The sequence below is a fragment of the Colletotrichum fructicola genome, assembly GCF_000319635.2.
Source record: "Colletotrichum fructicola Nara gc5 chromosome Unknown KSG_Nara_v1_contig02, whole genome shotgun sequence".
Lineage (NCBI taxonomy): Eukaryota > Fungi > Ascomycota > Sordariomycetes > Glomerellales > Glomerellaceae > Colletotrichum > Colletotrichum fructicola.
The window spans coordinates 1,250,596-1,277,217 of NW_027094052.1; the positions used below are offsets into that span (position 1 = coordinate 1,250,596).

The window sequence follows — 26,622 nt, forward strand, 5'->3', positions numbered from 1 at the left end:
AGACAGTGACGTAGTCGCCTGCATGAGTATCACCCCTGCCATCCCCAACACACTCAAGAAAATCCGGGGTAAACGGTATGATAAGTTGTCGTGCCCGCTCCGTAGGCCCCCGCTGGCGGTCCGACGACCATCGGGGACAAAATGGCCCGATGGGATGTTCCTCTTGATACCATCCCCTGCATCTGAAGATAAGGTCCATCAACCGCCGAGATAGAGCGTCAGGAAGCCAATTGGCTGTGAAGCAGCTTCTTGGTGGCTGTATTAAACCACCGTCGATGTCGTGCGAAATCTGGATCACCTTTCAAGTCCACTCCGCGGTAGACTTTGGCAGCAAGATGCCACCCACAGACGGCAAGATGGCCGAGAAAGACACGACACACGACGCGACGGACGTCTCCCAGGGAGACTCCAAGACGATCCGGCACCGCTCCCACAACAGCGGGGGCAGAGACATTGCCGCCCACCTGGCGGACCAGTTCGCCAACGAGCCCGACTATGATCGCCAGGAAGAGGTCAAGCTTCGCTGGAAGCTCGACTTTCGGCTTATTCCTTTCCTGTGGCTTAATATCACGCTGCCTGCCATGGACAAGATTACGCCGTCGACGGGGGCGCTGTATGGGATGAGGGAGGACTTGGGGTTGAAGGGGGATCAGTATGCGTGGGTTGGGTCGGCGTTCTACGTGAGCATCCATTTTCCTTGGTCATGTTGAGAGTTGAGAGTTTAGAGAGGGATTGATGCTGACTTGATGCGTGCCGTGGTGCAGTTTGGGTATCTGCTTTGGTGTTTCCCATCCTCGCAGATCCTCCAACGACTCCCGATTGCGAAGTCCATGTGCGCGGTTATGATCATATGGGGCTTCGTGCTCATTGGCGCCGGGTTTTGTCGAAGCTTTATCCCAATGGTCATCACCCGTGTTCTTCTAGGCGCCCTTGAGGCTCCGGTCGCTCCAGGGAACTTCATCATCATGACGATGTGGTACACCCGTGAGGAGCAACCCATCCGAGCCGGCCTCTTCTACACCGGTAGGTCCCGCCTAAGAAACGAAACACATCTCTATTTTCACACACTCACACTAGACACCGCCCAGGTCTGGCCACAATCATAACCGGCACCCTCGGCTGGGCCGTCGGCTTCCTCCCCACCCACGCCTGGCCCTCCTTCTTCTACATCACCGGCGCCATCTCCATCCTCTACGGCGCGCTCGTCGGCGTCTTCCTCCCCGACAACCCAGTCCGCGCCAAGTTCATCACGCCGCGCGAGCGCTTCGTCGCCATCGAGCGCCTGCGCGCGGACCAGCTCGGAATCGAGAACAAGACCTTCTCTCCGCCGCAGCTGCGCGAGACGCTGCGCGACCCCAAGACCTGGCTGATGTTTCTGTTTAATATCTGGGTGAGCATCCCGAACGGCGGGCTGACCAACTTCGCGCCGCTGATCGTCAACGGGTTGGGGTACTCGCCGCAGCGGAGCACGCTGCTTATGATGCCGACGGGCGTGGTGCAGACGCTGAGCAGCTATGTGTGCAACTTTGGGGTGTATGTGTGCGTGAGGAGGTTCAAGGGGTGCCAGTTGAGGGGGGCGTTTGTGATTGGGGGCCTTGTGGTCGGCATGGTTGCGACGGTGTTGTTGTATACTCTGCCGCTGGATAGTTACACGGGCAGGTTGTGGGCTTTGTATTGGTCGTATTTCTACCTCGGGCCATACATCGGTGTGTATACAATTCCGTCCTTTCTCGTGAAGGATCGCAGCTGACCATTGTTGATAGTTGCTCTCGGCATCAACAGCGCCAACACCGCCGGACACACGAAGAAAGTTACGACGAACGCGATCGTCTTTGCTTCGTACTGCATCAGCAACATCATCGGTCCGCAGTTCTTCAAGTCCTCGCAGGCGCCGCTGTATCCGCTTGGCATGGGCGCCATGCTGGTCTCGTACGCATTAAGCATCTTCACCATGATACTATACATGTTGTACTGCTGGAACGAGAATAGACGACGGGAGAAGCTGGATCAGGATGCCGGGCGGAGGGTTCATCTCGATACAGACTTCCAGGACTTGACTGACAGAGAGAATATTCACTTCCGATACGTGTGGTGAAGGGGGACGTTGGGTTGAGCTTATCACCATCAGTCCTTCCGCAAGGGCAAGTTCCTTGACAAGCTGTTCAACCTGCTCAAGCAAGGGACACCATTACCACCACCTTAGCGGTCAACTCACCACCCCTTAATTGAATTGAATAATTTGATGCTTCGGTGCTATTATATGTACAATGACTTAATAGGAGAGCGTAGATCGGTCACGGCCCTATTTATCTACGCGGCCTAGATATACGGGCACAACATACGCGAGGTCCTCTCGAGGTCCCACTGTCCCCTAGGGACGAGAGGACTCTGAAGGCTCTACATGGGTCCTTTGAGGGGGGCTATGAGGGCATGCGTGAAGTTCTAGATAACCTCAAAATTGCCGGATTAAGTAGTCAGCTATGAGCCATGCTATCCGGGCGAGGAGTAAGCGTCGACAACAACAAGGACAATAGGGACGATAGCGACGACAGGGACGACGGGAACGAGGGAAGTTTTGTATAGCGATTGACTTGTTACACTCACAAGTATGTCAATCAATCAACGCTTCGAAAAAGAATCTCATCAACAGCAAGTTTCGGGTTCAAGACAAACTCAATTACCCTTGCGGCAGCGCTGATCACCATTAGATAGAATAAAATAGGTCTCCAAGAACATAATCCAAATCCAAACGCTGAAAATTTCATGAAACATCTACATCAAGTACTTATGAACATTCCACGTCTGCGCAACAGAAAACATGCCCCATCCAGCCATACCCCACGTCATCCACCTAAAGAGCACATTGCACAGCTGCATGAAGTTGCGCCTCCTCGTGCGCCCTATAAACGAGTCCCCCTCGTTCACGTACGGGAACGGCGTGTCCGGCACGGGACACCCCAGAAACTTGCACAGCGGCTCCCACCCGTCGCTCATCCTGAACTCGAGCAGGTTCTCCTCGGGCACAATACTACGGATGTGCTCGTTGTGCTCGAGGAATACCTGCTTGCCGTGCTTCTCGAAGTCGCCCTTAAAGATAGTGCTCCAGTACTTGTGCAGCATCGGGTAGTACATTGAGGACGCCCAGTCGACGTACGACAGCGCCCACAGGAAGGGGTCGTTGGCGCGGTAGTTGACGGTGCCGAGGGCGGACTGGTGCCAGCGGTCGACGTCGCGCGTAGTGAGAAGCACCTTAGCGTCCGGGTACGCGGCGATGAGCTCCTCCGCGAAGGAGGCGGCCGGCCAGTCGCAGACGGCCTGGCAGTGCCCGAGGAGCGCGTCCCACTTGTCCTTGCCGAAGGAGCCGACGCCGTCGAACTTGGCGGCGAGGGCTTCGCTCCAGAGGAGGCAGTCGGGCGGGTTCTCGGCGCTCGCGTTGAGCATGTGGTAGGTGTCGACGTAGCCCAGCTGTTTGAGGGCTGCGCGGAGGGCTGTGTTTGGGGTTAGAAAGGCTTGTTGGGGGGTTAGAGGGGACGGGCTGCGTACATGCTGTTCCTGTGCGTCCGAGACCTAGGCAGAGTACCTTCATAGGCACTACGCGGGTGAGTTTGCGGCGGTCGATGTCTGTATCGTTTGTGAAGACGTCGGTGATCGGCCTCGAGGCACCCCCTGCTGTTAAGCCCATGATGCCGGCGTGTATCTCTAGATGCTTCTGGGGGTTGGGTATCAAGTGTATGTAGTATACGGGCTAGAAGCAGTAGAAGGGTCAATGAAGCAAAGGCAACACAGCAATGATGATTTTAAGTGACGTTGGGAAGAGTTTTGTTCATGCAGTGAAGCCTGTGATTCTTCATGTTTTATGGAGTCTATTTATCTTCAGCGCAGATCTCTGAATGCTTCTCGGAGCGGACCCGAGACCGGAGAGCAGCCACATCAGTGGAGTTGTGTTTCTGCGCTGCAGCAAACTCTGCAATTTCCGATCCATGCCGCACTTTTACGAAATCACGTATGAGACTGAGGAGATCCCTTCTGGAGTCGGGGGCAACCTCGATTCCCGAGATAGAGTTGGGCACTTGTGACCGGGGGGCTGTAGCCAATGCTGGACGAACACCACGGTCCACAGTACTACTTTCCTCTCCTGGGTCGAGAGGGTAACTCCAATGATTGGGTAGTGATGCTGCAAAGTTATCAGATCAAAATACCAAAAGGTGCTCCTGGTCTGTTACGTAGTTAACTGGGGCTCGGAGGAGTCCGCGACCCTCCTTCGGGTTCAACTGTAAATATCAAGCCCCCAGTCGCGGCTCTCGGTAGTTGTAGTTGCGACCCACCAGAGCGGCCCGGTTCGTGATTTTGAATGTGGACAGCTGAAAGCCACGGCCTGCATGTCGATCAGCCACCAGTGATTTTGGAGTGTGAGCTTGTGAAGCGGTATGGATACGGCGAATTCTCGCAACTCCCCCACTACCCGATGCCAAGCTTTAAAGCCAAGGGTGAAAGCCGTACCTTGGCTCTGGGGTGTCTCTTGGGCATTAGATCGGCCTCAAATGGGGCCCGATGTCTATTTGCATCTGCGAGAATACCTACCTTGGACGGTCACGTCCCATCGCATGCTGGTCTGCTGAATATACCTATCATGTAGGAACGAGTTCGTGAGAGCAATGAGCATCACATGCTCGCTTTTCTGCACAGTTACTGGCTAAGATGGTTGGCATCAAGACACAACCTTCTCTCAAACCTCAAAGTAAGAACACCTGAGCCTTTATCACACAACGAACAGTACGGTATCATGACAACCGAAAGTATTGTGACACCATTCCTGGTGGGCTATTCGGTGTCGATAGCCTAGATAGGCAGGAACCTTCCGAATAACGAACTGCCGATGAGGCTTTTGGTCCATCTTATGGGGCGAGAAAAATTTTCAATGTGATGGATCTCCACGCGCGTGTGTCTCAAACACCATGCTAGTGCTACTGATGAGGCACGCGAGAAACCGGGCCGCCGTGCTTGAAAGGATCGATTGAGATTGATTGATTAGATTGATAAGATTGATTTGGTGGGCTGCTCGCCCACATCGCGAGAGAAAGAGGGGGCAGCGGGAGGCTTATGTTGCAATCGATCGACATCAGGACAGGGGGGTCGGAGTTCCGAGTCCACAATGATCCATCCAGTGCGGAATAAAATCTGGAAAGATCCACACCGAGTGCCAGAAGAGCCAGCGGATAGCGGTCCGAGAGCCTGCTGCTGGACCGACAACCTGTGGCAGCCGTCCGATCGTGAGGGCGTCGTGTTTATGAGCGATATGATTTGGTGGCTGTTTGTCGAAGTATTAGTAGTCGGGAGCATGGCTTTGCTTCTGAGATGAGCAGAGACGGTCTTTCATTGTGTGTGTTTCGGGCTTAGAGGGCTTGATCAACTAATCGTGGGACTAATGAAAATACGATTTGACTGAGAAACTAGTCAACCCTCATTCTATGGACGAAAGCACGAAATAGTTGAATGTCAGTATTAATCGGAAGCTGGGGATAGGTGCATGATATTCGTCTGGGGAAGGGAACCCTTTGTCCTACTCTATGCAACCTTATTCTATGGATTCCCTTGCATCTCTTTGAATGCTGCGGCTAGCCTCATGATGCCATCCTGGATCCCAATCACGTCATGCCACGCCCAGCATAACCTAAATCCAACTCCAAAGCTGGCCATTGCCCGCTCCAGACTGCCCGGGTCACCTGCCACAGTCATCATTTCACCATGTGCTACTCGCACATTGTGGCGTTCTAGAGCGAACTCTGCAAATTGTTTGCCCGAGATGGAGCCACGAGGTAAGTTGAGATAGACAAAGAATCCTCCAACTATGCCGGGTTCATCATTGTCAACCTCAGATTGCCTTGGCGCAACAGTGATACCCACAGGAGACAGATATTCCGAAATAGCTTTTATCATAGCATGGTACCGCTCCTGATACGTTGGAATCAGCTTCCCGCGGATATGCTCATCCAACGCCCCACTGCTCAAAAGATGGCCCATGAACATGGACGACAGATGTCCCTGGCAACCTCCCGATCTGACGGACCCGAGTTTGCACAACTCCTTCGCCATCTCAGGAGACCCCTCGACCCACCCGACTCTCACCCCTGGCGCGACGATCTTGGAGAAGGAACCATTGCTCGCCGTGTTGCCCCAGGGTTTGCCGCCTGGTAAGGCGTGGTCCACATCAACGAGTCTCGGGGGAGGTGGGGGAAGCTCAGATGAACCGGATGCTCCATGGTCTGCGGGCCAGCGGAGCCAGTCATACACGTCGTCCGCGATGATCAGGGCGTCGAACTGCCGGGCCAGCTCGACCAGCTGCTTCCGGCGGCGGAGAGACATGACCTTTGCGCTGGGATTGCTGAAGGTTGGGACGACGTAAATGACATGTCGGTAGACCTTTGGAGACACCACGGTGCTAACGAAAGCGGGGTCGGGTGGTTCTCTGGTTTCCATCTCCAACAGTCCCTTACGAAGGTAGTCAAGGTCAATGCCCTCGTCATCCTCAGGGACTCCCCGCATTCGGCCCTCGAAACCAGCTTCTTGAAATGATGGACATGCTAGAAAATAGGTTGGCTCGATCATCCAGATACACCTAGTAAACTCCGGGTCGGTAAATCTTGTTAGAAGCATGGAGAGCGTTGCCGAAGCTCCGTTGGTGATAAACAGGCGCTGCGGAGATATTGAGCCAATTGAAGGTTGGTAGAAATCACTGAGCCATTTGGCGAGAGCTTCTCTGAGGGAGTCTTGGCCCTGGTCAGGACCATAGACTAGAGCCTTGGCCGCAATGTCATCATTGAGAAGGATTGCTTGGGCAGCGTCGGCTAATTGCTTCTTGGGGAACAGTGATGGTGAAGGCCAGCTGTTTATGGTGTTAGCCGTTGAGTACTGGAATAGGTCAACTATCTTATTTTATCCTACCCCAGCTGGAGATTGATGTATGACTTTGGCTCCTGTGGAGAAGTCATCGTGATTATTACTTTGATATCTCAACGTTGACGCTTGAGTAACTATGACTTTTACAATCGCCCAAAACGATTACTTTGGCACACAGCTTTCTATTCTACCAGTATTCTTGTCATGAAATAGCAGCCCATGTCGCCGCCAATGATGGTCGCTTCCAACGTTGTCGGACTTTTGTCCGACAGCATTCAGCCTAGCCCGCCACACCCGCCATCTTGGCGGAGGCCAGTGGCACCAACAGACGTTAGCAACGTGGATCAACAGCCATGGAACTGCGGGGGCTCAGAGTGCGGGGGAGGTGCATGGAGGAGATATCGATCACGCGATGTGTCCAAAAGTAGGCGTATTCACGGTGACATCCTACTGAAAATTAATAACAGGCTACTGTTGTCAGAACTGTGTCTGTTGTTTCGTGACGAGTTCGCTCATCGCAAAAGCCTATCTTGACGCGGTCAATGTCCGCCGGTTCCCCGGCAGTTGATCCGGTCTATTCCCAACCACTAGGAGCTCCAGCGAATACTGGGGCATTGATTGGCGATTCCAGCACGACATTACAAGGGTGTCTGATACGCCTGCATGTCCTTTTGATACGCACTATCTCCTCTCAAGAGAGTACTGAGCTTATCGTTGCTGCATTTCGGACTGAGACGCCGATATCTGAAGAGCCGATCACTCACGCGGGTCTTCCTCAGGCTCACTGTCGGACTTCCAATTCATGCTCGCAATCTAACAACACACCATGACTTGACATTCGACAATGCATCCAGCAAGCAAGAACCCACGGAGGATCGCTTGTATTCGTTGCCGGACCCGGAAGAAACGTTGCGACCACGCAGTGCCCACATGCGGCGAATGCAGAAGAAGCGGATCGGAGTGCGTCCCGTATGGCGCAAGAAAGTCCGGCTCATTTGCGACAATTCCGGTGGCATACCTCCGCCAGCTGGAGGCGCACGCGGCGGAAGCGCAAAGATCTCCGCCTCCTACCGACATGATGACCCACGGTATTAGCACCCAAGAAGCTGCGGAGGACTTCGACGGAGCTAATGATTCTGCTTCTCCATTTGATGGTGGTGGATACATCTCTGACACCTCGCGAGGTGCACGTCTGGTTCTACAATCAGAACAACGTCGAGTCGATATGGAGGGTCCAGAGATCAACATCCCGAATGATGGACCGCCGCGTCGGTTCTCATGCAACTCGCTTGTCGGCAGCTCCATGACCACTCCCCAAACTGTCTTGTCAATGATTGGAAAAGATTGGCTGGACCACTATACAAACATCTACTTCCGGCATGTACAGCCTCAATGGACGTTCATTGACGAAGTAGCTTGGCGAGACGCGTATGCGACTCACTCATCCAGTTTGTCTGAGGCTGCGACATGTCACCATTTTGTCATTCAAATGGTGTTAGCCATTGGTGCTCTAGTGAGCAGCTCCTTCCGCGCAGACTGTCCGCACCTTGTACATGCATCCAGACTTCATGACGAAGCTATGAACAGGAACCTGGGCAATGTTACCGGACATTCGTCACCGCTGATCAGAACCCAAGCTTCCTTGTTGATGCTTCTGTATGCATTTCATGGACCATCGCCAGACCCTGTTTCTGGAAGTGTTATGTTGGTTCTGATGAATTGTGCAAATCTGATGGATGACAAACATGAGGTCGATCTTTACGCTGGAAATCTTTGCGTGGACTTTGAGCACACCCGTAACATGACTATTATGAGCTCCCACATCTTGAACGAGGTCGTGGCGTCAGCTTGGACATATCCCCAGCCCTTCATGTTCGAGATTCTAGATGAAAAGGTGACCTATAATCTCCCTTTCATTGCATATACCTCAAACCTAACAGACTTCAGATCTTTCAACATGCCTCCCAAATGCCTGCCGGTGAAACGGAGACGGGATTCTACAGTCACATATTCCAACTCAGGTGTATCCAATCAAAGATTCGTCACTTCAACAAGAAGCTTCAGAAGCTGGATCCCTCAGATCCATTCAGAGAAACTAGCCGACTGCGCTTGAAAGATGAACTTCAATTATGGAAAGAGAAAATCGAGGCGGTCACGAATTCAAGCCCGAAAGACGACTTGGTTTACCATGAACCTAGTTCACTGTCAAAACTGTACGACTACAGCTTATCTATCCTGGTGCAAGAGCGGCCGTGCATGATGGGCCACGAAGAGGTTGGTCAATTAGTGGAATGCTGCAGCGAGGCGTGTCGTACCTTTCTGTCATCTCAGGAGAATGACTCGGTGATATACCGGACTTGGACAGCCGTAAGTCCAAGCTTTTCCACGGGTTGTCTTACTCCGCTGACTTAATTACAGTTGATGTACCAATTCAGACTCGGGATCATTCTACTTTACTGTTACGCAATGACGCCACCGCTCCTTAGAACGGCAAACTTCAGTCTTACTGATACTATCTCCGGCTTTGAATGCTGCCACAGAACTATGGAGAAGTTCTCGATCAGGTGGCCTCGGGCTCTAGTATTTCTGCAGTCGTTTCAGCTCCTGGCGGAGTCGGTGTTCGATGGCCCTGCCTTCGGTGGCCAAGCATGTAATTCGAACATGCTCGACTCGCCGTCATCCCAGTCATTGTGTTCGCCATATGCCCTAGAGGGGGAGAGGAAGACTCGGATGCAGAGCTACATCGTTGAGCTACGCGTACAGCACGTTCATCAAGCGGTCATCAGCTTGATGGAGGAGATGCTTAATCGACCTCAGCACCAGGACCTGAATTATGAAGGATTGGATCTTTTGCCAAATATGTCAATCGCTGGCTTTGATTTGTTCAATTTCTGACTTGAGCTTCGCTAGTAAATAGCCGGGCTATTCCTCCACCTGTGTTACGGATGCATTTGACGTCTTTAATAGAGCATGTTCTGAGTGAGTGTTAGACACCAAGCAATATTCATGTCATGGCGTCAAACTTACGAAGTTGATCTTGTACTGGGAGATCTTCTTCCATCCATCCTCATCGACATAGCTCTGCTCTGCCGTCCATTCACCTTGCTGTTCCTTTCCCCCGGATCTCTGATACGTGGTGACCCCCTCAATCTTGAGAGTAAGTGGTGACTCGTTCATAATTGAGACCTTCTTAACATCATGCACTCGAGAGTCGGTGTTGTTCCAGCTCTCTTCGAGGTACTTCTGAAGATCTGACGTAAGGCTGGTGTCAGTGTATTGAATTAATGACGTGAAGAAGTGGAAGTCTCACCAGGAACTCCAGTAGGCCCATAGTCACCCTTAATGAGCTTGGCATTCTTGCTGAAGCACCCCGCCCAAGCAGCGCACGCCTCCTTTCTGTCTGCTGCCTCGTAGAGAAAGTCAATCCCTCGCTTGACTTCTGGTGCCAAGGCGTTGGGGTCGTACTCGTAGTCAAGGATAGCCATAATGAAGGAGAGTCTGAATCGGTTGGGGTATTGTTTGTGCTGGTACTGTATGATAAGAGGGTGAAACTAAGTCTCTAATCAAGGAATTTTATATCTGAAGGACGAAACAGTGATTTAGTTGGCATCATTGCCAGTCGCGAGAGCTGGGCAAGCCGCAGTCCGCCTCCCGCAATGGCTCGTAAATCCCGCACACAACGTCGGACAAAACTCCGACAAACGAATGTACGCCGCCGTTGTCGTAACACCTCTTTCTGATCGGTGTGACGCCCGCAAAGGACGAATTATCTCAACATTATGTGCATAAGATAAGGAATGGGAAATGAGAGCTGCTAGTAGCTCCAGACGCTTCACGCTACCTGAAGCTAGTCATCAGATCTTCCCTCCAGGCAAATCTTTCATTCCAATTTCACGGAGTTCGAGATCTCTTCTCTTAAAGAGACATCATCAAAGTCTTGGGGGCTTCGTATGACATCTACAGGAACTGAGGTCGCATCAAATCGTGCATTGCAAACACCATGTTCATCAAGAAGACGGGATCTGGTATCGAGCCGTGCCAGGAGGAGCCCACAGCTGGCTCAGTGCACGACATCAAAGATGCGAACAACTTGGACGATCAAGCAGCCATCTTTCTTCGAGAACATGAAGTTGAATGGGCCAACTATGAAGCCTCTGAAGCCAAACGAGTTCTACGGAAGATAGACTGGCGTTTGATGCCTCTCATCGTGGGAACGACCATCATCGCCGCGGTTGATGTTCGTTAAAATCTCAGCCTGCTCATTGAGCCTTTTAGGAGTAACACCTACTGATATCGGAGCCCAGAAAATCCTCATTTCGAATGCTGCACTCTACGGCATGAACGAGGACACGCATCTAGTAGGACAACAATACAGCTGGGGTAAGTTCTTGCATCCCTCATCCAATCGGCTTGCTCATTTTCTTCAACAGTTGGGTCAATCTTCTATTTCGGATGGCTGATCGCCGAATACCCTGCGAATGCCGTCCTTCAAAAGCTTCCGGTCGGCAAGACAGTTGGCACGGCGGTTGTAGCGTGGGGCGGCTGCGTCATGTGTCTTGCAGCCGCTCAGAACGCAGCTGGCCTCATGGTTCTTCGGTTCCTAATGGGTGTTCTTGAATCCCCACTGTTTCCCGCTGTTACGATCCTGAACACCATGTGGTACAAGAAATCAGAACAGCCTGTCCGCATGGCTATCACGTTCACAGGGTTCTCTAGCGTCCGTTGACCCAATTTCATGAAAAAGTCGCTCGGCTAATATGATTGTAGCTTGTGACAGGGGTTGTCTCATACGGCATAGGTCATGCACAAACCGGTATTGCGTCGTGGCGGCTTTTGTTTCTCGTCATCGGAGGATTCACTGTGCTTTGGGGAGCCATTCTACTCGTCTGGCTCCCTGACTCGCCACTTGCCGACAATTTCCTCACGGGCAAAGACAAGTACATCGCACTAGACCGAGTCAAGGATAATATGACTGGTATTGAGAACAAGGCAAGTTGACTGCTTAGTGAGTTTTGATGTATGAATTGACCTTGTACTTTACAGAAGTTAAAGTGGTACCAAGTTCGTGAAGCCTTTACCGATTACAAGACCTACATACTTTTCATATTCTTCTTGAGTATGAACGTACCGACGGGTGGCCTGGTGACCTTCGCAGCCCAAATCGTCTCGGGACTCGGGTACGGAAAGTTGGAAACTACCCTGCTCGGCATGCCGACGGGGGTGATGCAAAGCTTGGCTGGCTTCATGGTAGCCATACCGCAAAGATGGTTGGCAAACAAGAGATGCCTTTCGGCAGGACTTTGTTGTCTCGTTCCCCTGGCCTGCTCGATTATTATCAAAGGTACCGTACCCGCTCCGCTGCCTGAATGCCGTCACTGACAGCTGGCAGAACTCCCACATGACAACAAGGTAGGCCGGCTGATGGCATATTACTTCTTCTACTTTTTCTGGGGTCCATACGCTACAGGTAAGCACTGCCACCCACACTCGGGCATGCTTTCTGATGAAATATGCAGCACTATCTCTTCCAATGGCGAACGTGTCAGGCCACACTAAAAAGCTAACCATTAATGCCACGGTGTTTTTGGCTTACTGCATTGCAAACATCGTTGGGCCTCAAATCTTTATCGAGAGAGAAGCTCCCAATTACACGACGGGATACAGCGCAATTATGGCGTTTGAGGTAGTGGCTATCGCGTGCATGGTAGCGTATGCAGTTGGATGCATGATTGAAAACAGAATCAGGGATAGAAAGGAGGGTACGGAAGTAGACATCACTGTTGTCGATCAGCTCGGAGATCTGACCGATTACGAGAAGAGGGGGTTCCGATATGTTTTTTGAGAGACGGTACCTAAATAGTAATTAGTCAAGCTCTAGATTGCGATCTCGAAGTATTGCGTAACCTCACTGGCTCGATATTCAGAAAGTGAAGGTCATAATCGTGGATGCAGGGAAAGATCAAACTACCCAGCCCTTCTTCTCTGTGGGCATTATTTCGGCTTAGGGGCTGTCTGGGGTGGCGCATTTGAGAATTGTGAGTGGCTAGCTGGCATGCTACAACAAGCCCGCGTAGCTAGCAGGTACCTTCAAGGCTTGTCACACCATGTCTCAATCACAAATACAGACAACTTACACTGTCCTCAGTCATCTCTCGTTGTTAACGAGGTGTCTTTCGCACTCGGAATGATCAGCCATGGGGGCCTGCACTCACAACCGGCTTACCCCTTATTAAGCAGCTATCTTTCTTGGAGATTCACGCTGTGACTCGTGAGTCAGACTCAACCCGCTGAATTGCGCGTTATTGAAGGCTGCATGAGTCGGTAGGCTAACGGCCAACCGGCGGATAGCTCCGCATCTCGGGAGCACCCGCCTTGGCTATCAAGGAAAGAAAGTAAATAGATAATATTTATGGTGAGTTATCCGAGTATTGTAACTTAAGTTAACTTTGTTTCTCGTGGTTCCTATCATGACGCAAACGAGCGTCTCATCGTTCGGCGTGCCGTGGTATTCGCGTACCCACTTCGTGTGTGAGACTGTCACAGAGTCGATTCTTGATTATGAAAGAAAATGGGAATAAGCGGTGCTGCATGTGTTTCTGCACTTACGTACAGTGAAGGGGCTGGTTCTGCATTCGATATACCTGAGATATTGGCCGTTGTAATATAAACTTCGGCGTTGGCAATACACCTCCTGCCAGCGAGTTAACCGATGTGCTGCAAGCAGGTAACTCTGATGAGGATATAGACGGATTGGTATTCAGAACAAAGTGGTTAACTGGTCAGACGAACACGATCTGCTATGGGAGATCTTCCATGTCGCAAGTTGTCCCATGGGATGAGTTCTGGGACAGCCCCAGTGATCTTACCGCAGGAGCTTGAGATCGTTTACGAGTCAAGTCAAGGCTCTGGAGACATCCTTACTCGGTAGGACCGTCGGGTAAATTGCCAGGTCTCGTCAATCATCCGTTGTTACAGTGTCTTGGTCTCAAAGCCCTAGAATAGGCGGAACCAGTTGATGGCTTCGCAGGTATAAGTAGCCCAGGATTTCGATCATCTTTACTGTTTCTGTGCCTACACTAACAGCAATCAATCATCTCAATCATCTACACCTACATCTCAACAAACTGCACTATGCAACTTTCCAAATTCCTTTTCACGCTGCTTGCAGCTGGCGTTATGGGTCAAAGATGCTCCTCAACAATCACGTACTGCACCGGCTCTATTTGCAACTGCTTCCCAAGCGGTATTGCTGAAGAACTGAACAAGGATTGCAAGGCAAAGGGCTTCGACCGTTCCCTTGGCCCGTCTAGAACTACTGTCGGCAACGTGAGTTATTCTACATACCTTATTTCTCCCATGTCAGTGTTACTGATGCCCCAACCAAGGACGTTCGTTGCGACCACCAGTGCTGTAGTGGCTAAGCTGGCTGCCGCTTCTATGGCTACTATTAACAAGCGGAATTTGTCAGGTCTACTCAGGCGACGCCTGGATTCCATGTAGAATGTCATCACCTGATAGACAACCCATCCAATCCATCTAGGGACTCAATGAGTCGTTCGCTAAAAGCGCCGGCTTACATATTGTCTCTTTGGTCTTGTAGCTGACTGCCGAGTATGGCTTTCTGAGTTTCTCCTTCAAAGACCTAGTAGCTAGTTGCCGGCCAACAGTATAGCTAGCGATCATTTCGTTCATTGCTTGATTGATGTGTGCATGTTTCTGACTAATGTAGTCCTTGTATCTATAAAAAGGGGTCATATTAAGCCTGAACTGCACGGAAGGTTATATGTATAATCAGAATGCATAGGTTAATGAGTTATGCATAAATAGAGTGTATCTTTCTTGGCCCAGGAATCCCCATCACTCTTCCCCTTTCCAACTGACAAGCATCTGTAAGGCTTATCTTTGAGACAATTGCCACCAACAGCGTTTGTAAGAATAGTGGGCTCGGCAAACGAGTGAGACTGAAAGGCGAAAAAGCGAGGCCCGAAGCCCTTCAACGCCTATCTTAGCACTTTAGGTATCGGGTGCTGTCTCCCATTGTCTTGACTGCAGGCTGCATGTCTTACTATGACACGCCGTTCGGGACCGAAAGGTACCGGATGATATCTCGATCATTCGATTCCAAGACAACCTTGGTCAGTCGATTGCTGGACGTGTCGCCGAAGCCTGCTCATCTGAGCTGGAAAGATACTTCAGAGGACACGGACATCCAATCATCAAGGTCAGAAACAGAAAGTCAAGTCTCTAAGCTGCAAGACATCTCGTTTGATGTGCTGATGCTTATTACATGATTTCGATTTGCTGTAATTGGTTCCCCGAATATGATCGAGGCTCTTTGATCGAACGAAGAGTGGACTTGGTGATATTTTGGCGGACATTCCAGGCTTTGCAGCGTCACACCATCTCTTTTAAAAAATGCAGCAACGTGTTATGTGCTCAATCACCTCGTTGTCGATGAGGTATCTCTCGGACCCGAAATGATCAACCGTGGGGGCCGATATTGACAACCAGCTTACTCCTTGCTAGCCACTGGGGAGCCTTATTCAAACTGTGGCTGCATTGGATAGTGGAGATCAGCAACGAGTGCCATCCCATCTCTCTCCCACACCATTGAGCGATTACAGTTTCAGAACAACGACATCGAAAAAGACGTTGGTTGTGTGGGAGGGTGGCTTGACCGGTTTAACGCCACCATCTGTTGAACCAGTATGGAAGCTTATTCCGTAAGACGCTTATGAAGATCCGGCGTCGGCCCCACCCGTCCGGACTTCCCCACCGATCTGTCCGGAGTTGGGGTCACAGACCGAAAGAATGCCCTTACGTTTTTCAACTGGTATTTGGTTCCCCGCATTCATCCCTGGGCTTTCAGATGAATGTGACAGCTAAGTGCGGTCCGTGGCATCGCGCCCGATGTCATACTCGGCGTCGAGTAGCCCTCCGATTCGTTTTGCCTGCACCTGTCATCCCATCTCAGGGAAACACATTTGCCTAGCTTAACTTACCAACTAGCCCCAAAATCAGCATCTAATCTCAAATATGACGAGCCGTATTTCAAAGAGGCGTAGAGGTACCATGAAGTCACCAGCTCGTACGAGCCCCGTTGGAACGACCCACTTGCGGCGAAAGGGATGCATGTAAGCTCGCCATCCATCCTCGGATTCGACGATTGAAGGCCCAGTCTATGTCCAGGTTTCGGAGCCTCCCTGCAGCAAGGTGTCTCTCTCGCTGACTGAATTCATGTCTAGTCTGAAGCAGGCATCTGCAAGGTCGTACACCACCTGTCTCTGAATGAGCAGGCACCTTTTTTCTCATACATGGTCTCGTAAGCGGAATACACGCTTTTTCACAATCCGATAGCAAATCTTGGTTACAATCAATTTGCCAAATGCTTACAAGCTTTTTCCTCTAGGGCAGCGAGACTGACATGCCGGAATATAACCAAAACTGTTGTTTTCTGCCCTCGCGGACTCATGCAACATGTTCCCTGATGTGGAAAATTGATCACAGATCGTCATCCTAAAATCGACAGTATTACTGTATTGGCTCAGGCGCATATTATCTGGATGGCCATCCCTGCGCACCATCCTTCGGATCAGTCACCAAATGTCTTCCGCTGTGCTTTTGAGACATGCACCATCGTGTCGGCTCAGCTGGTGGGGGGTGTTGCAAGGCTTTTCGTTTATGATGCTCGCATCAGCTCGGGCCAAGGCATCATCCCCTTCGCAGAATCTAGTCATCCATAGGATGCACCATTGGGCCGAGCGGTTTCCCTGCATTCCTAGCTTATGAACAACGGAGGGTGGTATTGCTGGACATGTGGATCTGAGGAACGGGTCCAGAACAGATATGCCCGGTACAGTCAAGATCAGCGACTCCATACCACTTCACCGGTCGTGTATACAATGTTCAGTGGATGCCACTTACGAAACCAGATGCGGCACAGAGGTTCAGCAGGCAGCTAGGCATCAGACGAGAGACAGGGTAGGTGACATTGTGTAAACGCGCGCGAGTGGGTGCTCCATAGCCCACCCAGCTCCTTGGAAACGGTCTCGCCCTGCGGATGACGATCCTCCAGCTTGTATATCTAGGTTCAAGACCGCGCTCTCTCTGTCTCGCAAAGGCGCACCTTGCTTCTTCATATCGTCGCTACCAGCCCAGACTGCATACACAAGACTTCTCTTCAGAGAGATGGACAATTTTGCTCTGGTCATATTCTACCTGGGCATCCTCGTGGTGCCAGGCTTCCTCTTTTCCTCTCTTCGCCGATTATCTGGATGGTCTAGCAAAGCGTCGACACACGATGCCAAAGGCCCCAAGAAGTCTGCCAGGTTCCCTGGTCCCAAACAGTATCCCATCGTCGGTCGTGTTCATGACTTACCCAGATTTGCTATGTGGCTGAAGCTGAAAGAATGGGCTGATGAGTTCGGTCCAATCTACCAGACCAGCATGCTTGGCCAGAAGTTTGTTATCATCTCCGACGAAGAGATGGCTCAAGAGCTTCTCGTCAAGAATGGTAACAATTTCGCCGGCAGACCACAGATCCGGGCTCTGATTGACCACAAACTGGGACCTGCCTACTCTGCATTGATGGATCGGCATGGTAAGTGGTGGGCTTTCATCAGTCGCGACACTATCAAGGAGTAAGATTAGAAGCTGACTGAGCTTCACCTGACCAGACACTTGGAAATTCCAACGCAAATGGGTCCATGCCGCAATGGCTGCAGCACACCAGCAGCACTTCTACGGCCACATCGAAAATGAAGTCAAGCGCTGGCTTGTCACACTGCTGCTGGACCCTGAAAAGTTTCACGGTAACACCCGCGAGCTAACGGGGCGGATCATCAGCCGCCTTGCTTGGGATGACGCCTCCCTCGGCAAGGCGTACGGTGACAGCGCCATCGCAACACTGACACAAATGTCAGTGTCTGGCCCTGTGGTCAACACCATGACCCCGCTGTGGCACCTTGGCGACCTCATACGGTACAACCCCTGGCGCAACCACGAGGTGGCGCGGGAGAAGAACCAGCGCGCATGGTGGCTGCGATCGTTCCGCCTTGCCAAGGCACGATACCGCAGAAGCGAGCTGCCAAGCGATACCTGGACATACCGATACTTCGAGCAGTTGCAGAAGGCAGGCAATGAGACCCTAATGCAAAGTGAAAAGGATGAAGACTTTGCGGCCTGCATGCTTGGCTTCCAAAGCCTTGTAGGGGTAGTGACGATCTCTGGACCCATGCAGTTCTTCTTGATGTGCATGGCGCTTCATCCTGAATGGCTGAAGAAGTGCCAAGATGAGATCGACAGGGTTTGCGGTGATCGGATGCCGACCAGGGACGATTTCGCAGAGCTTCCGACGGTGAGGGCTTGCTTGAAGGAGACACTCCGCTGGAGATCCGGTGTTCCTCTTGGTAATGCAATTTCATTTCCTAAGGCTGTGTCCATGCAAAGCAGCTGCTAACCAATTTGAAGGTGTTCCACATCAATGCGAACAAGAGTCGGAGTTCAACGGTGTCAAAATTGAGAAGGGCACCATCATTCTTGCTTGTGAATGGTAAGTCCATGTCTATCCGTTTTGGGGAGCTGTATTGATGATCCTTTCTTCAGGAATATCAACCGTGTCCGCGAAAAGTATCCTGACCCTGACCACTACCGACCCGATCGATACCTAGAACCGGGCTTCCCGACGTATCAAGAACCCCTGAGCCGTTATCCCAATTTCAGGGATGGCGTGGGCATGCACACATTTGGCTGGGGACGAAGAACTTGCCTCGGCCAGAACCTCGTGGACGATGAGATGTTCGTCGCGGGAGCCGCTGTCTGCTGGGCCTTCGACATGAGTCTGAAGAAATGCCCTGCGACCGGTAAAGACGTGACCTTCGACACGGAGGCTACGAACTCGAACGTGATCTTAGAACCACTGCCATTTCCAATGCAGTTCAAGGTTAGAAGCTCCGAAAGAGCGCAAACTCTGTTGGAAGGCTACAATGCCATCAGAAATGAGCTGAAGGTTTAGGGCGTTTTTCAATTAATTACTCATTGGCTTGGACATGTTCAAGGACATTTGTTGGAACAGCAAGGTCATCATAATGCACATCTTCCCCACGTAGAATGATAAATTTTGGGGCATGACAATTAGAAACCTAACTATAAGATTCGTTCAGTATAAACGTTTCATCAATTTACCTCTTCTTGTACACGTCCCCAGTTCTCTCGATCTCAAAGCTCGCATCCTTTCCCCGACCTTCCTTCTCATACTGTCTTACCAATGGGACAACGTCTCTCCCAAACTGTTCAATCTCTTCATCGTAATGGAGGAACGCAGTGAGCACCAAGTTGATCCCCAGACTCTTTAACAGCACCAGACGCTCTGCAACCTGTTCCTTCGTTCCGATAAGCTTCGTCTTGAAGCCGTCATTGTACTGGACCAAGTCATCAAACTTGCTGTTAGCCCACATTCCCGTCTTGTTCGAAGTGCTAGCTCCAGCCTGCTGAACGGCGTCGCGGAAGGCATTGACGGCCTCCTTGTCAGCCTTGCCCTGGATCTCTTGCAACACCCGAACAGCCTCTTCCTCCGTCTCGCGAACAATGACGAAGCCATTGACGGCGAATCGCACCTCGTTCTCACGCCCAACCTTGGCCGCCCGAGCCTTCACGTCTGCAATTTGGTCACGGAAACCGTCTAGGTCATTGCCGTTCATGAAATACCAGTCGCTGACCTCGGCGCCGTTGTTGCGAGCATCGTCACTGTTGCCACCTTGGAAGATCTCCGGGTGGGGCTTCTGTACCGGCTTCGGGCTGAGCCTGTAGTCTCTGTAGCGGTAGAAGTCGCCTGCGAACGTGAAGCCGGTGTCTTCGGGCGCGGTCCAGATACCCTTCAGGCAGCGAATGAACTCATTGGTGCGGCGGTATCGCTCTGCGTGCTCAAGCCACCACTCACCCACAGCCGTGAACTCGCCCTGAAAAGGCGTTAGCATCAATCATTTCGATTTGCGGTTCGAGGAAACCTACCTTGAACCAACCTGATACCAGATTAACGGCGATTCTGCCGTTACTGTAATGGTCGATACTGGCGATCTGCTTAGCAGCAACGGTGGGGTTCCATGGACCCGGGAGGATGGCAGCGATGAGCTTGATGGTGTCTGTGCCTTGGAGAATGGCCTGGGAAAATGAGACAGACTCGTGTTGATTCGCGGCTCCGTAAGACGCCGTGAACCGAATTTGAGTGAGGCCGTATTCGATGCCTGCATTCTCCGCGGCTTTGGCGTACTTGATATTGCTGGCGAGGTCCCAATTTGTCCTTTGAGGGATCTTGCTAATAATCAAGCCGCCTGAGACGTTTGGTACCCAATAGCTGAGAGGCTAGTCAGCTAAGTTATCTTAATCTCGTAAAAGGCAGTACGTACGCGAACTTCAGACGGTCAGGGTCGGTGTTGAGAGGGTGCGGCTGGGCCATGTTGTCTTGATAGGTATCTAAGTGAAAGGTCGCAATGTGGGTGTAGACCAAAGATGTTCAGCAAAAAAGGCGCAAGACGTCTCGAAACTGAAGTTGAAAGGTGAACCAGTTGTTTTCGAGGCTAAGTGTCCCGGCCAGATGGAATGCAAGAATCACGAACGTGTGTTGCATGAGCGACAAAGGTGCGTGCGCCCTTGCAGCTTTGAAGGCAATGGGATGTGGGCATTGGGGGCCGATCTGTTTACCCCGATAATTGGGACGAGAGATCTGCCATTCCGCTCTGCCGAGATGTATCAAAGGTTCTGAGAGAGTTTGCTCGATTTAATTAATTGGTTGAAATCCGCGTAATCTTGGAAGGTCCGGTCGAATGTCAACATCATAGCAGCTCTGTCGTGATCTCCAGTGCAACCAGACGATGCACGTCAAAGCTCAGATAACCCCAGCTTAGGCGGGCTACGACGAATAACAGCACATTCGATCGTAAGAAGTGTGGTGCGTGTATCAAATTACTCCATCTTCTGAGGCAATTGCATCATTGTTGACAGAATGACGAGACTGGCAGATCCCAGCCCATTGGAGCTTTCCCCACGTTTCGAAGACCCCATTTCTCCAACGGATTGCGCGAGGTGTGATTCTCCTTAGATCTGCGAACTTTATTTTAGTTCAACTGCCGAAGATGCGTCTGATTCGCAAGGTTGCGTTCAGCAGACAGGGATACGCAGATAAACTCAATTTCATTTTTTTCGGACACTGCGCTGTCGGGCTCTAGTTCAAGTATGCCTTCAAGTTGGACTTCGTATGAGTGATCCAATAATCTGGAGTCTTCGTCACTTTCGAGACTTCAACTCAGCTTCACCATCCTCCTTCTTTCTGCTACTCCTTTAGGTCAACATGTCTATTCACTCATCGGTTCAAAATGGGACGAGCGAGAAAGCAATTGAGACCGTCAGGCCCGAGCCGGCTCTGGAAAGGTCGCAGACCGTCCATTTGAGCTATCCGAGGTTTTCGGCACCGCGGCCTCTGCCTACAGCTGCTGTAAGTCTAGGTTTTCAGCTCAATGGAGCTACTCTAGCTAACGATACGTTACTCAGACTTCGCTACCCATCGGGGCCTTTTCGACGACACTGACGACACTTTCGCTGAGTTTGATGGAGTGGAGAGGAGTCACAACTACGAACGTCTACATCGCAAACTTCTTCTTCCTCGCTGCTTTTGGGCTCTTCATCTCGGCCCAGTGGGAGCTTACGGGCGGAAATGGCTTTGGCTACAGTGTTTTCAGTGCCTTTGGTAAGTTCGTTCAAAATCGACATACACACGCGATTCGCCATGCAGGTTCGATGAATCATCTAACACGATCTGAAGGACTGTTTTACGCGGGATACGGTGCCATCCTAACTCCCTCGTTTGGAGTTGCTGCAGCCTACGGTGATGACACAAAACAGCTCAACAATGCTCTTGGTCTTTTCATGATCAGTAGGTGCCAATCCGTTTTTGGGAAGAAAACATCTGACATCTGTCTTTCTCCAGTCTGGTCGGTCTTCGTCTTGGCGTACCTGGTCGCGACTCTCCCAACGAACGTAGTTTACATCCTCATCTTCATTTTCGTCGAGTTGTGTTTCGTACTTGTTGCTGCAAGCTACTTCGCTTTAGCAGACGGCCACGCCACTGCCGCTGTCGGTCTCAAGAAGTCCGGAGGAGTGTTTGCATTTCTCGCAGGCCTTGTCGGATGGTAAGACTTTTATTCTATCTACACAACTTCCACTAATGATGCTACTGCTTCTAGGTACTTGACATTTCACCTGCTGCTGAAGGATTCTCTCGTTGAACTACCATTGGGAGACACGTCGCAGTACTTCCCTAAGACTAGAAAGAAGGTTGAATAGTCGTAAAATTTAAGACATGTCAAGTCTCAGGAGACCCCGATGGACAAACACGTAGACTAAACCTGGGGTGTTGCATGATGGGGATCTTGTTTCTCCCAGCTGAACGGTGGGCACAATAACAGTGGGTTTGCATACCTTGTGTCTTGTAGATGGAAGTATCTGCCAAACTGTAATAAAATTCGGTCGCATCGTTCGTTAGTCACTCGAATATCTTATGAATGACGACATATTTATCTTGATCAAGTGAACCTACCAGATTCTATGGATAGCCCCATACCCACCATAATGAGCTCATATCCATTTAGCCGGAGCTTCAGAACATGGGTCCCAGAAAGTCTCCCGGCCGCAGTAACTCTGTCCCTGCATGAAGCGTTATCTCTGACGTGGGGTGTCTTCGAGCTAGTGTGGGGAGCTATGGGTAGCTCGGCTTTGGGTTCGATGGCGACATATCACAACATAGGTGTGGAGCGTTGCGCGAGAGCGTCAGTCGGAGCCGGCATCTCATTATCCTGTGGCATTCACTAAAGAGATGAGGGGTTCAATATGTGCTCAACAAGTGATAAGAGACGCGTTTTCGAAGCTCGACGTGCATGTTCATGAAGTGATTTGCGTTGCATTGGGATATCATCAATACTTTGTTATATCTTACTACGTATTTCGCCGTACGAGCGCTTTATTTTTCATCCGTCCGAACCTGTGTTTTTCCACTGCGAAAATGACAAGCAACGCTCGTTCCGTCCCGTCGACGGATCCTAGCGTCTACGATGAGTTCAAGGCGAAGTGGTCCAGTCTTCCAACAGACGAGAGCAGCTGGCTGCAGCGAGCCAAAGACGTCGCATCAGTCTTGGCTCAAGATGCAGCCGTTCGAGAGAAGGAAAACAAATCACCTCGCGCAGAAATCGCCCTTTTGAAGCACTCCGGTCTGTTAAAGGTTCTCGGCTGGAAGAAGTATGGTGGTGGCGAGCAATCATGGAGCGTGGGATACAAGGTGATCCGAGAAGTTGCCAAGGGCGATGGGTAAGTGCCATGGCTCGGGAAGCCGACATTCTAAGCATCTAACCAACTGAGCTAGATCCATCGGAATGCTCCTTGGTTACCATCTGCTTTGGTCAACTACCGCAAATGTGATCGGAAGTCCAGAGCAGGCAGACCGTACCCAGGACCTCATCATCTCCAACAATTATTTCGTGGGGGGCGCTGTCAACCCTCGCGACAGCGACCATAAGATCACTTCAGATGGCGACACTGTGGTCTTCAACGGCTTCAAGAACTTCAACACCGGCGGTGTCATCTCTGACTTAACAGTGCTCGAGGGTGTTTTGGAGGGAACCGAGGACCATCTTTACGCCATTGTGAAGACAGATCAGCCAGGCATCATCTTCTCACACAATTGGGACAATGTCGGTCTGCGACTCAGTGAGTCCGGAAGCGTCAAGATCGAAAACGTCAAAGCCCCTTGGGCTGATGCTCTGGGATGGAACGCCGCCGAGAAGAAGCCTGATCCCGCGATTCTCAAGATTCCATTTGCCTCCTTGCTTTTACCAACGTGAGATAGTCTAATCCGTTGCATAACATTCAGCTGCTGACAATTTCTATAGCATTCAGCTCGTCTTCAGCAACTTTTATATCGGCATCGCATGGGGAGCACTAGACTTTGCTTCGGCGTATACCAGAAAAAACACTCGGGCTTGGCCCTTTGGTGGAGACGTAAGTCCACGAGCCCTGCTGATAAAATGCGGTTGCTGATGCGATTCCGATTCAGAACAAGGACAAGGCGGAAGATGAATTCTACATTCTGTCTACGTATGGCAACTTCCTGGCTCATCTTCGTGCTGCCACGGCGCTGGCCGATAAGGCTGGCGAAGAGATTGACAATGTGTACAAGTACTCTGGCGATCCTACCGCCAGGGCAAAGCTCACCGCACAAGAGAGAGGAGAGGCCGCTGAGTGGGTTGCAAGTGTTAAGGTCACGGCCACTGACACCGGCCTGAGAGTAACATCGGGTATCTTCGAGGTCACTGGCGCGAAGGCCACTGGGTTCAAGGTTGGTCTGGACAGATTCTGGAGAGACATCCGAACGCACTCCTTGCATGACCCTGTTGCGTACAAGAACCGGGAGCTTGGAAGATATCAGCTGTTGGGCGAGATTCCTGAGCCTACTTGGTACACATGAGAAGTAGTATTCTAGATAGATTTGGCCAGAAGAATACATCCAGATGAGGAACACGTTGCCGCAAGAAAACGTAGGCAGTTTTTTCATTCGCTGTAAAGACAACAGTAATGCACTACGCCTTTGCGCCCGAAACTAACCATTACAGGTTAGAAGATCTTGCACGAACAGTAACAATCAAAATCTATGTAAGCTAGTAACTGCAAGGTAGCCAGTTACGTATTGTCTGAGACTCTGGAGATCTGACGGAGACCATGCAACAAGTCGATTACCAACTTCCATGCCGAGAACGAGGCGTTTGGTGAGAGCGATCGAAATAGGCCCCATGTCTCCGAGTAGCACTGGTCAAGGCCTTATTGCACTATACAATACCCTGGTCTACTCTCAAGAGCTAGTCTTCTTCTCCCAACTACGAAACATCAGTAAATGCATCCAAGTCAATACCCAGTGTGAGGCAACTCACAGGTCAAGGAAGAGCTTCCAGAGAATTGAGAACAGAACACCCTGCAAGCCATTGGCCAGGATGCGAGTCTTGAGGCCACGGCCGAGGAAGCCGAGCACGCCGTCTCTCTCGATGACATTCTTCGCTGCTTTCGCTGTTGTGGGGTATTCAGTTAGTGGACGTTCCTCATGGTCCTGCGAAGACACATGAAAGTGATCTTACTGTAAGAGATCTTGGTGTCATTGACCTGGCGATACGTCTTCACAACTCTCAGTGAGTTTGACACAGTGTCAGACACAATAGAAGCGCAGAAGCCGATGAAGGCGAGACGAAGAAGCCAAACGAAGATATCGCTCTTGTCAGGCTCGGGAATATTGGCGGTGAGGTAGTTGTACTGCGAAGGTCAGCAAGGGACGTAGGTACTGACAACAGCGAAACTCACGGTTCCAAACCACGGGTAGTGTCCAACGAAGGTAGCCGCAGCAGTCGCGAACGCTCCCCACCACAGACTTCCGATGCCGTTGGTTTTGACACGCTGGCGAAGAATGGCAGTGCCCTTCGCACCTTGTGCCTGGAGTGTAGTCTTGAGAGTGTCAATAGGAGTCAGAATCATGCGGAAAGCGGCGGCGCTTCAACAAAGGGTCAGTAGACTATTATGATAACATGATCAAGAATCCAATCCTGAGCGGAAGTTGCCTACCAAAGCGAAGCAAAGACGGTCTTGATGAGCGTTGGGAGCTGGTTCAAGAACGAGTTTGACTCGAGAAGAGCCAAAATACCGGCATTCGCTGCCGTGTCACCGAAACGGGAGACGGGGCCTGGTAATTGTAAGTCACAAGTGATTGCATGGAAAGCTTCAATCTGGAGACATACCCTGAATAAGGGCAGCGCCAAGTCCCTGGTAATATCGACCGAGGCCTCCGTCATGGTAGAGAGTCGCCGTAGCAGTTCGGAATCCAGTGCCAAAGCGATACTGGTAGTTCATAATCGTACGAAGAGGCTGTCAAGATGTCAGGGCATATCCTCATAACCAATAAACATGAGGGCATACCATAAGCGTCAAAACTTGCAGAACCATGGCAGCAGCGCCGCTCAAGCCACCGCCCAGGGCTCTCTTGAGTGCCTTTCCAAGATCAAACTAGGTCTGACTGTCAGCTGGACTAGCTTCATCGCGATGTGGGCTGTTCGTTTCACTCACATACGTATCCTTCGCGTCAACCCACCCTTTAATGAAAACAGCCAAGACGAAGATGGCTAGAACAGCCCAAAATCCTCTCCATAGCCACCATCCAGTCGTACGCTTAGGTTTCTCTTCCTCATCAGGACTCGGCGCAATGAGGTAAACCTGCTCTGGGTCCTGGTTTTCGTCGTGTTCGTTATCGTCGGCCCTCCGATCCTGGTATGCTGGAGGTGGACGAGTCGCCTCCTCATCCTCGGCCGAGGCTCCGAGAAGCGGCGTGCGCTCGTCGGTCGCCTTCCTTTGGCTTTCGAGATCCGTTTGAGATGCCATTGTTACTGACTTACCGAAAACCGTCTAGTTGTGGTTTATCGGAGTGAAGGTGAACTCTTGGTTGATGTTGAGAGATGGATTTGTCATAGACTCTCGGACCCGCGGTCGGCGGTATCGCGTGCATGCGGGGTGCTATCGCGTGCTTTGACACTGTGCAGGCCCCATTGACTGCGCCACTCCCGAAAATGCCAGCCACATCCATGGATCATTTCACTCATATCGCCGAACTCCCCGAGCCCGGCACCCACCACATTCTCCTTCTCCATC

General features: G+C 51.2%; 11 protein-coding genes across 11 annotated transcripts; 6 read left to right on the plus strand and 5 right to left on the minus strand.

The window, feature by feature from the left end:
• Positions 1–335: 335 nt before the first annotated feature.
• On the plus strand, positions 336–2,095 carry DAL5-2 (Allantoate permease; the record flags this gene model as incomplete). Its single annotated transcript, XM_066151073.1, has 4 exons — positions 336–680; positions 801–1,023; positions 1,089–1,706; positions 1,764–2,095. The coding sequence occupies 4 exons, from the start codon at positions 336–338 to the stop codon at positions 2,093–2,095; spliced, it is 1,518 nt and encodes a 505-aa protein (XP_066009578.1).
• A 677-nt stretch (positions 2,096–2,772) lies between these two features.
• On the minus strand, positions 2,773–3,682 carry CGGC5_v003080 (uncharacterized protein; the record flags this gene model as incomplete). Its single annotated transcript, XM_032032023.1, has 2 exons — positions 2,773–3,488; positions 3,544–3,682. The coding sequence occupies 2 exons, from the start codon at positions 3,680–3,682 to the stop codon at positions 2,773–2,775; spliced, it is 855 nt and encodes a 284-aa protein (XP_031888697.1).
• A 1,898-nt stretch (positions 3,683–5,580) lies between these two features.
• On the minus strand, positions 5,581–6,989 carry CGGC5_v003081 (Uncharacterized protein; the record flags this gene model as incomplete). The annotated part of the gene is made up of 2 exons (XM_032032024.1): positions 5,581–6,883; positions 6,943–6,989. 2 exons carry the CDS (start codon positions 6,987–6,989, stop codon positions 5,581–5,583), a joined length of 1,350 nt encoding a protein of 449 aa, XP_031888698.1.
• A 1,640-nt stretch (positions 6,990–8,629) lies between these two features.
• Positions 8,630–9,792, plus strand: CGGC5_v003082 (uncharacterized protein; the record flags this gene model as incomplete). The annotated part of the gene is made up of 3 exons (XM_032032026.1): positions 8,630–8,791; positions 8,845–9,264; positions 9,316–9,792. The coding sequence occupies 3 exons, from the start codon at positions 8,630–8,632 to the stop codon at positions 9,790–9,792; spliced, it is 1,059 nt and encodes a 352-aa protein (XP_031888658.1).
• A 65-nt stretch (positions 9,793–9,857) lies between these two features.
• Positions 9,858–10,382, minus strand: CGGC5_v003083 (uncharacterized protein; the record flags this gene model as incomplete). Its single annotated transcript, XM_032032027.1, has 3 exons — positions 9,858–9,872; positions 9,925–10,148; positions 10,208–10,382. 3 exons carry the CDS (start codon positions 10,380–10,382, stop codon positions 9,858–9,860), a joined length of 414 nt encoding a protein of 137 aa, XP_031888896.1.
• Positions 10,383–10,897: 515 nt separating this feature from the next.
• On the plus strand, positions 10,898–11,895 carry CGGC5_v003084 (putative transporter; the record flags this gene model as incomplete). Its single annotated transcript, XM_032032028.2, has 4 exons — positions 10,898–11,134; positions 11,202–11,277; positions 11,328–11,614; positions 11,665–11,895. The coding sequence occupies 4 exons, from the start codon at positions 10,898–10,900 to the stop codon at positions 11,893–11,895; spliced, it is 831 nt and encodes a 276-aa protein (XP_031888895.2).
• A 5,190-nt stretch (positions 11,896–17,085) lies between these two features.
• On the plus strand, positions 17,086–18,910 carry COX2-1 (Cytochrome P450 monooxygenase COX2; the record flags this gene model as incomplete). The annotated part of the gene is made up of 4 exons (XM_032032030.1): positions 17,086–17,497; positions 17,574–18,305; positions 18,367–18,448; positions 18,502–18,910. 4 exons carry the CDS (start codon positions 17,086–17,088, stop codon positions 18,908–18,910), a joined length of 1,635 nt encoding a protein of 544 aa, XP_031888662.1.
• Positions 18,911–19,076: 166 nt separating this feature from the next.
• Positions 19,077–20,350, minus strand: sfnG-1 (FMNH(2)-dependent dimethylsulfone monooxygenase; the record flags this gene model as incomplete). The annotated part of the gene is made up of 3 exons (XM_032032031.1): positions 19,077–19,853; positions 19,906–20,248; positions 20,301–20,350. 3 exons carry the CDS (start codon positions 20,348–20,350, stop codon positions 19,077–19,079), a joined length of 1,170 nt encoding a protein of 389 aa, XP_031888661.1.
• An 891-nt stretch (positions 20,351–21,241) lies between these two features.
• Positions 21,242–22,233, plus strand: patA-1 (Acetate transporter protein patA; the record flags this gene model as incomplete). Its single annotated transcript, XM_032032032.1, has 5 exons — positions 21,242–21,385; positions 21,442–21,637; positions 21,713–21,823; positions 21,878–22,079; positions 22,134–22,233. 5 exons carry the CDS (start codon positions 21,242–21,244, stop codon positions 22,231–22,233), a joined length of 753 nt encoding a protein of 250 aa, XP_031888660.1.
• Positions 22,234–22,948: 715 nt separating this feature from the next.
• Positions 22,949–24,406, plus strand: soxC (Dibenzothiophene desulfurization enzyme C; the record flags this gene model as incomplete). The annotated part of the gene is made up of 4 exons (XM_032032033.1): positions 22,949–23,250; positions 23,306–23,779; positions 23,832–23,940; positions 23,996–24,406. 4 exons carry the CDS (start codon positions 22,949–22,951, stop codon positions 24,404–24,406), a joined length of 1,296 nt encoding a protein of 431 aa, XP_031888659.1.
• A 381-nt stretch (positions 24,407–24,787) lies between these two features.
• CGGC5_v003089 (uncharacterized protein) lies at positions 24,788–26,355 on the minus strand (the record flags this gene model as incomplete). The annotated part of the gene is made up of 8 exons (XM_032032034.1): positions 24,788–24,812; positions 24,867–24,999; positions 25,068–25,239; positions 25,288–25,474; positions 25,546–25,663; positions 25,719–25,845; positions 25,897–25,983; positions 26,044–26,355. The coding sequence occupies 8 exons, from the start codon at positions 26,353–26,355 to the stop codon at positions 24,788–24,790; spliced, it is 1,161 nt and encodes a 386-aa protein (XP_031888654.1).
• Between the last annotated feature and the right edge of the window lie 267 nt (positions 26,356–26,622).